General features: G+C 36.9%; 1 protein-coding gene across 2 annotated transcripts in view; it reads left to right on the top strand.

Moving 5' to 3' along the window:
* The window catches only part of STXBP1 (syntaxin binding protein 1), an 890876-nt gene that overhangs the window by 329404 nt on the left and 548462 nt on the right, over positions 1-13010 (top strand). For both annotated transcript variants that reach the window (XM_044058397.1, XM_044058398.1), the window contains exon 2: positions 939-988. In XM_044058397.1, the coding sequence (XP_043914332.1) occupies positions 939-988 (50 nt within the window). The remainder of the gene's footprint in view (positions 1-938; positions 989-13010) is intronic.

Genomic DNA, 13010 nt, shown 5'->3' on the forward strand with positions numbered 1-13010 from the left:
AAACAACAACAACCAAATTAGACATAATATGACAACATTGGTTAGAATAGATACATGTTATATGACAGTGATTTAATAGTTAGAGAAATTTCAGGTCGTTTATAGAGAAATTAAAGGACAAAGGGCAGGAGTTGTGGCATTAAATACTTTATGTAGAGAAATACTGAATTTAATAGATGAATTGCTACCTTAAGCTGTCAAGAAGAGCACAATTTTGCTTTGATTTTGCCAATAACACAATTAATCAGTGGCAGTAACCTAAAAAAAATTCTAATTCTAATTGCAGTTTGGATGGACAGTTTTGTTTATTGACCAGAATGGTATTTATTTGGTTAAGATCTCTGCTGACTCATAGCTTTAGCGTCCATGGTACAATACTGACTTCCGGCTAATGTATATTTGGAGTTTGTGTGTCCTTCCCCTCGTCTACATGAATTTTATTAGGGAGTTCTTCCAAAAGACATGCCGCTTGACTACCTATCCTAAAAACTTCATATCTATATTACATTTAGTCTGGCCATAGTTGAACAGGGGTTGACGGTGAATTCATTTACATGAGTATCAAGTGAATGAAATAATAAACAAAATGTTCTAGATATATAATACTGAGTAGCACTGAGGACCAGAAATTTAGCTTAAGACAAGAATTGGTTATAGCTGTTAGTTTTAGATGGTTTTGTTCAGTCGTTGTTCTTATGTTTTCCTGTAATATACAAAGAAACACTGGTCTTGTTGAATTCCATTTTAGTCGGGTATCTTTTCCAGTGTCTCTGTCCAGCTTATAAAAAGTAGCAGTATTAAAGGAGATAAATTATGTGGCCTGTGATTAAAAATGAATGCTTGTTATGTACTTTGCATAATGTAACATTATGGTTTTCTGAGAAGCACCTTTGCACGTGCTGTATTGCTGATATCGTTTTTGTCTGTTCCTTTTGCAGAGATTATGAATGATGTTATAAAGAAAGTAAAGAAGAAGGGCGAATGGAAGGTAAGAGCACTGCAATGAAGAAAAACAAAAAAAAGTATTTTCTCTCTGTAAGAAATTTCTGTCTTTAGGCTTAATGTGCTTCTGCTACTATTGCACAATAGATTAGTTGCAAGATTTCTGCTTCCCACCTGCATGGTTCAGGGTTTAATTCCAGCTTTTGTTTACTGTCTTTCTGGAGTTTGTATGTTCTGTGTTTGTGTCGATTTGCTCTGCGTACTCTGGTATCCACCCAAGACATACCCGTTCTTTGACTACAGTGTCTACACTGACTACATTATCAACTCCAAGATCACACTACAGGGGGACAGGGCAAATATGGTCTGCTTTACAGATGTTTGACAGGTGTGTGTGACTGCACAATTCTTGGTGATGGGAAATATCCGGAATTTATTTATTTTACATTTGTTGACCGGGATGGTCTAACTGGATGCATGTCCATTTTCAGTAGAGTCCCGGGGAGATAAGCTCCAGGAAAGTACGTTAGTACAACTATTCAGGTAAAGGTTATTTATATAGATACAAACTTAAAGTTTCAACAGTTCAAAAATATACACAGTTTCAACATAAATTTAGGTAACAAGTTGGGGTAGAGATATATAGTTAAAGTTTCAGTAATTGCAAAAAAAAACAACTTGCACAGTTTATACAGAATTTGTTGCGTACAAAGTTAAACTTAATTAGCAGAGGGTGCCCGTTCTTCAAAAAAAAATAAAAGTTTTAATCTATTTTTTACTGCAGTATTTTGCATGCCTCAAAGTTGTTGCTTGCCAGGTGTGTAGAATGTCAACGTTTACATTGTTGATCTTTTATGGTTGATGTTTTGAAAGTTGACGTTTGGGTGTTTTGACTATGGTTTTAACTGAAAAGGTGGAATGTACACTTGGCAGAAAGGTTTTTCTGGGTGTAAAAAAAAGAGAGAATGCACATATGAGTGAATAGTCGCCTTTGTAAATTACATATGGTTGAATTTAGTTTTATATAGTGTAGGCACGTAGGAATATACAAGAAAATTAATGTTTGAATGAAAAAGTGGCTGTTGTGAAAATGTGCAAGACTGTGTTATAGCAGTTGATGTGAATATGCCAAAGTGTTTGTGGGTTAGGATTAGAGTATGAGTTAGGTAAGGGGGTAGATTAAGTGTTGAGCGTGGTTTTTGTTGTGTGTATTCTTTGCCTTTTTGAGTTGTTCAGTGGTACTATTCAGGAAAGGGTTTTTAGTACCAGAATGTATGGGGTTAGGGTTAGGATTACTGTTACATATTAGTTTCACACACTGGAGATTCACTTTTTTGTGGTTTCAGTGCAGCTTATTTACAGTGTAGATATACCAACTCATACTTACTAAGTTACTTCTGAAAAAAATAAAATAGATGTACACTGTTAATGGCAATTTTTAAAGTCTATTTGAAACACAACTACAAAACCTAGGTTGTTTTCTTGATGCTGTCTCTCACAATATTCATCTCTATAACCTAAGAGTATATTCACAGCTAGACTTCTATTATAACCACAGGAAAATTCCTAATACTTCACATGTAAGCTGGAACTCCACAGATAAAGCCACATCTTACAGTATTCCATCTGTAAATTCATAGGTAGAGTCCCAGGTAAACCCATAGCTTCTAGTACTCCACAATTAATTCCATTAATTCTTCTGGGGTTGTGATACTCTTCATCTTGGCAATTCCTCTTAAAAAGAGATAAGCTTCTCTGCTTATTAAGGTTACAACCCTTCCTTTCAATATTGGTTCAGTAGGAGTTTTTCATTTGTCTAGTAGCTACAGGCTTTCATTGCTGTATTATTTAGTATATACACAACATGATAAGATTTTCACTACCATAACTCACAGTATCTACATGTGAAACAGCCATTATGCCATAATGAGCCTCTCCCAGCCCAGTCCAGAACCACCCAAGTTCTATACTAAGTGGTACTGAGATAACCCATAAGCATCTATGTTTCTGTTGTGTTAGCCAAGTTCAACAGTAAACATAACGGGCTGTAGGGATAATGTCCATCTACATAATTTAAGGTTAACCCCCCCCCCCCCTTTGTTTGCATAAGCATTGCAGGGGTATCTGATCAGATACCATGGTGAAGCTGCATCCCAGTAAATTATATTGTAGAGAAATTAGTGGGCAATTAATAATGAGACATTCACACTCTGTTCCAGAGTACCTTGTCTCTGCGTTAGTCAACCTTCTGTTTAGTAGTAGACTGGGTGTTCTTCACTACCTACTTTCTGAAATAAGACAGCTCTTAACCCAGTCTCCGATGCACCACTACATATGAATAAGGGTTTCTTGAATTCAGGATCAATTAAAATTGGTTATGAGCCCAGAATTGTTTTCAGGTGGTTAAAGGCCATATCTCTTATAGTCTAGCTTATCTGGATGCAAGGTCATACCTTTTGTAACTTCTGTTGGGGACAGGCTACGGTATGAAAGTTAGGTAAAAAGTTTTCACAGCAGCCTATTAGGACTAACATTTTTTTCACTTGTCATTTTGTATTGGAAATAGACCAGTTCAACAGAGCTTCTACTTTGTTTTTTGTTTTTTCAGTCTTAATTACTCTTCTCTTAGTTACAAACCGTAAATATCTGGCTTCTGTTATACAGGGCTTACTTTTGGCAGCATTAGCTGTTCAGTCATACTTACCTTAAAGAGTCCAGCAAAGCATGTACTTTGCCTAAATGTGACTTACAATCATCTGAATAAATTATTATGTCATCAAAGCTGTGATCCTTATAGGAGGTTTCAGAACTTTATCTACCACCTCTGAAAAATGGCAAGAGCTCCTTGAGGTCTAAAAGGTAGGAAAGTTTAATGAAAAAAATGTAATTTAGTTTAAATACCTGAATTGGTTGTTATTACATTAAAATTAATTGTGCTCATTACTTTTTTGTATTTCAGTATTCACTTCAGTGTAAGTGACCACTCAGTAGCCTAGGTTTTTCATGTGTGGATCACTTGGTGATCAGTTTATATTTAGTGGAAAGTCAGTGTGGAGCTCGTCAGTAAGTTGTAGTAGATCTAGAATAATCAGTACATTATTTGAAAGTTTTTTTTTTTTTTTGACCTGTTTAGTCCCAATAGGCTACTGACCTCTTTTCAGAGGACTCACAAAGTGGTATTTATTATACTAAGAGAAATGTGGCCTAGGCATCACGGAGCTTGCCTTCCACTACTCTTCATTAAGTAGAGACCCGTTTTGCATGAGTACTTCCTGTTTCCATTCCAGGCACAGAGGCAGCCCATAAAAACAGAGAGGCAGATGGAAAGACAAGGAGATGATGGAGTAGTGAGAGGAATGGAGGAAAAATCAAATATTGAGACCAGAGAATGTTTGCATGATTCTGTGGAAATGTTTCAGAGAAATCTGTTTGATGGAGATGAGTCAGCAAATAATGGATGTATAATTACAACCACCCCCAGGTAGGGTTGTGGGACAATTTACTTAAAAAATGGTGATGCAGAGTGAGCCAGAAAATAAAGGAAATGTTTCCTGGGGGAATATTATGGAATAAATACAAATGGAGGATGCAGAGACAATCCTGAAGAATGCTGGTGAGATGGAAAAGAAAACATACGCAGATAAAGTAAAACAAGGCACATACGGAGTAGAAGAAAAGAAGGCAGAAGAAAATAAAAAAAATAAAAGTATGTGGTAAGGACTCAAAGTAAACAGGACAAAAGAATGCACAGGTATGACGTATGGGACAATTTAATAACTTATTTGGGTGCAAAGCACATGAGGCAAGAGCATTTATTCTTATTAACAAAAAGGCATTTTATGACATTATATTTCAGACTGTTTTTTTCAATGGAAACGTTTTTTGGAGAATGAAGAAAAGAATGTAACCCGTGGAATCTTTATGTGATAAAAGCATTCAACAGGAAACGCAAAAGAAAATTCATCCGTATTTATGAATAGCGGTAGAGAGATTATGAAAGGATATTTGAAAACCTTACGTAAAAAAACTAATGGAAATTGCAAATGTTATGACAAAAGGAATATTGGGATTGTAATGTTGTGTTAAAATAGAAAGTGAAAAAAAATATACATATACCAAGCATGATAAATGTGGAGGGGAATGGGGTGTCATAAAATACTGGGGACAATGAAAAACATGTTTTTCTTTTGTGGAGAAGAAAGACATTTGATAAGTAACCGTGATAAAAGAAAATGTTATATTTGTGAGGAAATGGGACATGATGCAAAACCTGTGAATTGAAATGTTACAAAATTGGACGTTTATGGTTGGATTGTAAAATTGAAAATAAAAGTAAGGAAAAATAAAAAGAAAGAGAAGAAAATGACCAAGGAGAAGTAGTTTGAGATATACTAGAAACAGAAGAATAATTAGATGAGAAAAAATAATGAAGAGGACATAGAAGGCTCTGAAATAATTGATAAAGAGCATATAAACTGGGAGGTAGTAAAATAAAAGTTCTATAGGCAAAAGAGTAAAAATACAGAAAAAGAAAATTTAAAGGGACAAGTTCAAAAGAAAAAAGAAAGAAAATGGATGAAAAAGATTATATACAGCTAATGACTGGGGGTTTGTATAATGGTTAAGGTGTCTGACTCATGGACACAAGGTGCAGTGTTTGATTCTTAGCTTTGGGAGGAGGGTTGGCTGGACTTGGAATGGCCCATTGAGGCAGCTAGCCTGGTGATTAGCTATGAACTTACAAATCCACGAATCTAAGGAAAAGGAAACTGAAAATTTTAAAGTGTTTTTGTAAATGTGAATAGTGTTAAGAACATAGTAAGAAGAATATGGATTTTGGAGTGGTGTAATACATGTGATGTATATGTCATTATATTAGAAGGCGCAAGATTTTTAACAAATGAAGAAAGGCTACAAACAAAGAAACTATGGGGAGGAAAGATAATGGAATTTGGGAAATGAGAGATGTTCTTGAATAGCTGTTTTCTGCAGAAATACAGTAAAGATAAGGGCTTAATTAATGTAACTGCAGATTATGTTTTAATTGATCAGTTAAGATGTTGCTTCTTTTGATTGGCATATTGTTTTTTTATATATGGAGTTTTTTATTTATAACCGTTAGAAGACCGAAGAAGCATTCCTAGTGAACATGAAAGCAGTTACTTTATTTTAACGTTTTTATATACCAGTTGTCAGGTCTTTTTAGGAGGAGTTGCTAACATTTTGATGTTGTAATTTATACTCCTCTGACTCCTTGCTCATGAAGTGCATTTTTGGATATTGTTCATTGTTGAATGGTATGATGACAGATGCTTTCAGTGGCCACCTACAAATATTTATAATCTAGAAACATATCAAAATTAACAGGGCATAAGAGTCTGCTCTTCCAGCTATAAGAGCAACTTTGACTGCCAGAACTGGTCTGCTTTATTTAACTTACTGAAAGCCATTACAGCTCATCTCTCTTCATGATCCAGTCTAGTATGGACATTACAGAAAAGGTAATGTCAGAATCATAAGTTAGCCATGGTTTACTTCTGTCTAAACCCTTAAGACAGCCAGTGGTGCCTTATGGACAGTCTTACACAGGATGAAAATGGATTCTGACTGAATCAAATTCAGACAAATTTATAACAAAATTAAGGAAGTTATAATGCCAAGTAAATTATTTTACTGTCTTACTCAGCAATGAATCCATGTCAGTTACCCTGGGAGGTTTCCAAAGACTGCTGATTAGTTTCTATACCTTGGTTGTAATATAACTCCATCTCTTTTTCCTTATCTGTCGTACACTAAGGTAGCAGATCAATTCACCCATCATTTTCAGAATACAGTACAGAATCTCATTTCAAGCCAACAGCAGGCCAGGAACAATGCCAGACCAAACCCCAAATATCCAGCTTTCATCAAACATTACACACAGCACATACGGTATACAGATACTTACTCAAAGTCAAACCTGCAACCCCTGCCATGGATAATCTCCCACTTGAATGCCTAAAATGTGCAGCTAAATCTATCTTTCAGTATCCATCTTTATTAATTACTCAGCTGAGAAGGGGCACACCCCTGATATTTGGAAGCAGGCTCTGTTTGCCTCTTTACACAAAAGTGGACTTTCTTTCATCATGCATAACTTTTGCTACATTGCTATTTTGACCTCTTCCATTTAAAAAAAAAATACTGGAAAATGTGTATATTCTCAGCTTCAAGAATATCCTATCAACACATACTTTATATCCAACTCGCAGAATCGATTCATGTTTAAGTATACTACCGATGAGGCCCTTCTATACACTGTATCCTACACACATAACAAGGTAAACATTAGCAACTAGGAAGGTCCACTTTTTCTGGACCTACCCAAGGTACTTGATGCTGTGAGTTACTCTAAGCTTCTTGAGGGCTTCTTGGTTTATGCCTTCACCTCCACTGCCACTAAAGAGTTCTTCAGCTACTCAGATCACAAAGAACATGCAGTCCGATGGAACAAGGTTATGAATCAATACTCCATGCAAAGCTTTTATTTCCTTGCAGCTTTATACTTTGTCAAATGTTGATTGCAGTATTAGTGAATTACATGGCAAACTATTGTGAAAACTCACTGTGCATACAGAACACAAATCACTCTGCCATCTTCCTTGCTGCCCCCTCCCAAAACAGTTGTTTGTAAATTCCAAGATATATGTCAACATTTTTTCCCCTCGAGCTATGTCTTACTACTATGGATTTATACCTCAGTAGTGATATAAATGTTTTAAGAGCAATAATGCTCTCTGCCAACAGAACAGATTTAAATCCCGTTCATACCCTATCACTAGTAAACATTCCCTCCCCCAATCACTTGCTGAAGAATTTGAGTGTACCTAGCTTTTGAATGTACCATTGACAAATGGATTCAGCTTAGAGAGGCAGATATCAGATCTAGTCTCCAAGATTAATAAAAGCTAGGTAGACTATGCATGACAAAACTATTTATAATTCACTAATAATGCAAAACTTTCTATTACTCCATACTTCTCTGATCCTTGCTTTCCTCACCGTACCTTCTTTTAACTTCCCCACCACAGGCTGGAACAAGCTTATAGTAGGATTACTTGTTGTGCATCTAATCAAAATGGCAACACTTGTCAGTATGCATCCTTACATGAGTTGCACAGGAATTTGTTCAGTACCATCTCTAATTCAAGTAAAATTTACAACTAAAATTATTTATTTTGCTAGAGTTTGCCTCAGTCTCTGATGCATTCTCTTAGTGTACCACTCTTCAGGAATGTATTTCATCTACTGGCAGGCTTGTCAATGTGATGCATGTTATTGTTTTTATAGGACAGCTGTAGAATCATCTTCCCCTTAATCTGAAATACATTTCTGATGTACAAACTTCAAGACCGAGGAAAAAAAAAAGGAAAACTCAAAAATCAGTGATTCACCACAAATGTAAGCCTCCAAGTATAAAAACTTCACAGAGTTCTCTTTTCCACATTGTCTAATGCCTTCAAGAGATAAAGGCAAAAGAAAAGAAAGAAGTGTGACTTTTATAGGTGTAAAAATACATCAAGAAAAAACTATCAATAAGAAAACAAACAGCAACTAATACAAAAATTTAAACTACAGTCTTCCATGAACAGTCTATGTTTAGTCCATCTGGGCTTTGTATTAAATATTAAAAGAAAAGGTATTTCTTCACATAGAAAATAATCTTTTCCATTATAACCATCTGTTCTTAACTTAGAAATATGTTTCTTGGATCATGGCCTGAAACAGGCTAGCATTACATTCGTGTTTTTTTTTTTAAGTGCTGAGTTATAGAGCTTTCATCTTTCTGTTCTTTATGAATCTAATGTGCTCCTGCAGTCTGGTTTTAAACTTGCAGCTATTCTGACCTGTAGGCTATAAACACAAGGACTACAGGAGCACTTCAGGGAGTAAAATATTTTATTATTCTGACTATTATGGTGTGTATTCAATGAAATTGCATTGTAAAATTTATTGTAAGTATTAAGTGCATTAAGTATGCTACCTTGGCACTTTTCTCCCTGGATCTCTGCTGAAAAAGGGCATCTGTGCCCAGTCAGATTTTCCCATTTAACAAATGTCAGTAAATAAATAATAAGTGAATAACCTTTTCAGTAATATAAGGGTGCACATATTTCACATCAGCGTTAACATGATAGATATAGCCAAACTTTCTAACAGTAATATATAACTACAGTAAAAACACAGGGGAAGGTATCTCTCTGGTTACTCAAAATACAATTCATTTGATATTTTTGTCTCCTGTATTTGCTGTGCACCAGATAGCACCAACACAAACAGGTAAATATGTATAATAAGCAAGGCACGATCTTAAAAAAATATCAGCAATGTGAGCATATATATATATATATATATATATATATATATATATATATATATATAAATTGGAAGTTAACTCAAATATTTTTTTCTTAAGATGTTCTACAGATAAGGCATCTTGGGGGGTAACATTTCAATAACTTGTTCAAAATGTCTCAAAGTAAAGTTGTTAACATTATAACATGATTTAAATAAAAAAATGAGTGTCAGGCAAAGTATCCTCCATAGATGAACAGTAGCTAGTCCCGCCAAAATACTGTCTTCATCCTAATTTATTTATGCAATTATTGATATGCCAGTCATATTTTTTGAATAGCCAATTGTCACATGATCAATACACAGAAATAATGGGTTATGGAGCTAATGAATATTCATTAACAAGCTTTACAGGTGGCTGCATTGTTTTACAAAAATAAATTGCAGCTTCAGCATCAAAAGTATCCCTGCAAGGCTTTACAGTGCAAACCATGCATGTGAAGGAAAATACCATCTGCTGAAATCTGTCTTGGTTTGAGCTTCTAAATTCAAGAAAATGTGTTGCTAATATGCTATTTGACTGTTTTTATTACAGTTTTGAATACAGCTAAGTAAGAAAGTTCATTAATCAGCAAGTGGCAACAGGAAGATATCTGTGCAAAGTACTCTGACTTTTTTTTTCTAAGGCCTAATGTTATCTAACTGCTGCTACAGGTTTGAGTGAAATAGGCTTGAAGGCGTACAACCGAGAAAACATGCACACCCAAGCAGTCAAGAGAGAGAATGGCTTGAAATTTTGAATAGGCGTCTCTGATGTAAGGTGTGATGCGAAGACCTAACAGTTTGCAAGCTCGGGTAGTTTGCAAGACATTTTTTATGTGGTGCAGATAATGCCTCTTCTACATACATACTTACAAGAGATAGCAGCAAGTAACGAGTACAAAACGTACTTTTTTAACTTAAAAAAAATGTCTGTCATACTGATACACGTACCAGAACCAAAATGGTATTACTTATTTGCAAGATGTTATGCCACTATCACATCACCACCCTCAGAATCAGTGCACAAGCACTTTTTAAGGGTAAACAGATGGGACCAAATCGTTCTTTTTTCAGCTTTTATCTTGTCACAACCAAGGCAGCAAAGCACACAATACCAATTTTTTCATTACATAAACAAGAGCTAAGGGTCTTAAAAAGATACAATTTTACAGCCTTTATAACATCTCCTTTAATGAGTTTTCATTGGTTTCGGTTTCACATGGTTTCTGCCTAGTGATCAAGTAGCTAACCAATATTCATGACATATTACTAACCATGAAATGTGCAACCTGGTTCAATGCTAGGCTGATGACCATGCAGGGCCTTTTTTAAGCCTAACGTTGCTTCCCAAATGTATCTTGTAAGTTGATTATACATATGTATGTATATACAGTAGTTCCTTTCTAATGTAATTAGAAAAAAAAGCATAGGCTAGGATTCAGAAAATAATCCATGTGCTTGCAAAACTACAATTCAGAAGTAGGTTAGCATTATTTGGCCAATTTGCAAGCCTTTAATTTGAGTATAATTACTTTGTACTGGTAATAACCACTGGCAGGTCATGCATCATATTGGCGCAGGTACCTTTCTGATTCACTTTCCCACATACATGCAGAGTGCTTGTATAAAGTGCAGCTGTCAAGTTGCAGTTTACATGAAGGTTTCAGTTGTGATTCAGAGACATGGTTAATCACAGTGAGGAAATATAACCTACATAAAACATTGATGTCTTTGAATTGGTGTAATTACGATAAGTGTTAAACAGCACTTTTCAATGTAAGTTACCACTGTTGGCCCATGCATCGCAGTGGCACAGGTATCTCACTTAGTCATTCTCTCTCTCACACACACACACACACACACACACACACACACACACACACACACACACACACACACACACACACACTGCATGACATCTCACACACACACACACACACACACACACACACACACACACACACACACACAAAATCACTCTGCATGACATCTCTCTACTTGATCTCTCACACACACACACACACACACACACACACACACACACACACACACACACACACACACACACACACACAGTCACTCTGCATGACATCTCCCCACTTGATCACATTCATGGAGACACACACCCATACACACAGAATAATTGGACAGCATTCATAACCTTGAAGATATGCATGCACAGTGACACAGTTATACACAAGCTCACAACCCCATACCTCTCAGCTGTCCCTGATTTTACAGAATGGTCCCAATTTTGCCTCTTATTTTTGCTTGTCCCTCAGCATTTTTGATTTTATGGCAAATCACTGAGGGTTACAGTCAATCAATAATGCCAGCCATATCAGTTTCTTACTGCATATTGTTTACAAAAAGCATGCGGATGCAAACTCTGAAGTTCTACTAATTTTTTAATGGACATCAGTAATTGCAGACTCATAAGTCTGCACATATTCATCTGTAAGTCTATGGAAAGGATCATTATGAAATTAATAAATAAGATATGGGTAACCTAGAGCCTTTTGACCCAGCCCTGTTTTGAATTGTCAAGGCAGGTACTACCTATTTAACTTGAATGACATCTTTGATAAATTTGCTAAAGCAATCCCATCCCCCACACACATCCTCACACACATGCACACACACACACACACACACACACACACACACACACACACACACACACACACACACACACACATACAGAAAGATACCAATGCACACACACACACCCACACATCCCCCACCCCCACACACATGGACAGATACTCCCACACAATCCCCCTACACACATAATCCCCTGCACACACAGACACAATTCCATCCCCACCCACACACACTCATACACACACAAACACACAATCCTATCCACACACACAGACACACACAATCCCCACACACAAACACTTCCACACACACACACACACACACACACACACACACACACACACACACACACACACACACACCATACACATCCCCACACACACATTTGCACACAGACATCCCCTACACCACAAACATCCCCCACACTCACAGACACAACAATCACATCCCCCTCCCCATGCAGTCACATCCCCACACACACACGTGTCCACCATACAGAAGCATCCCAAAGCACACACATCCCCACACACAGATACATAGACCCACCACACACACACACATACATTTCCACACATCCCACTACACACATACACACACAATCCTGATACATATATACACGCACAATACCATCCCCCAACACATCCTTACACATCCCCACCACACACACACACACACACACCACACACACACACACACACACACACACACATCTCACACACACACGCAATCCCTCCGCACACATACACACACAGTCCCCAACCACACAATCCCTTCCATACACATACACACACGCAGTCCCCCCAAACACACATCCACACACACAATCCCCACACATATACATACACAAACACACACAGATCCTTCCACCCCATACATGCCACACACAGACATCCCACACACACACACACACGCACACATCCCCCACATCACATACACACATGTATCCCCACATACAGAAGCATCCCAACTCACACATCCCCACAGACAGATACATACACCCACCCATCCCACAAGTTCATGGACAGACATTTCCACACATTCCCCCAACACACACACACACACACACACACACACACACACACACACAC

The sequence above is a fragment of the Protopterus annectens genome, chromosome 16.part0, assembly GCF_019279795.1.
Source record: "Protopterus annectens isolate FY-2018-M chromosome 16.part0, PAN1.0, whole genome shotgun sequence".
NCBI lineage: Eukaryota > Metazoa > Chordata > Ceratodontiformes > Protopteridae > Protopterus > Protopterus annectens.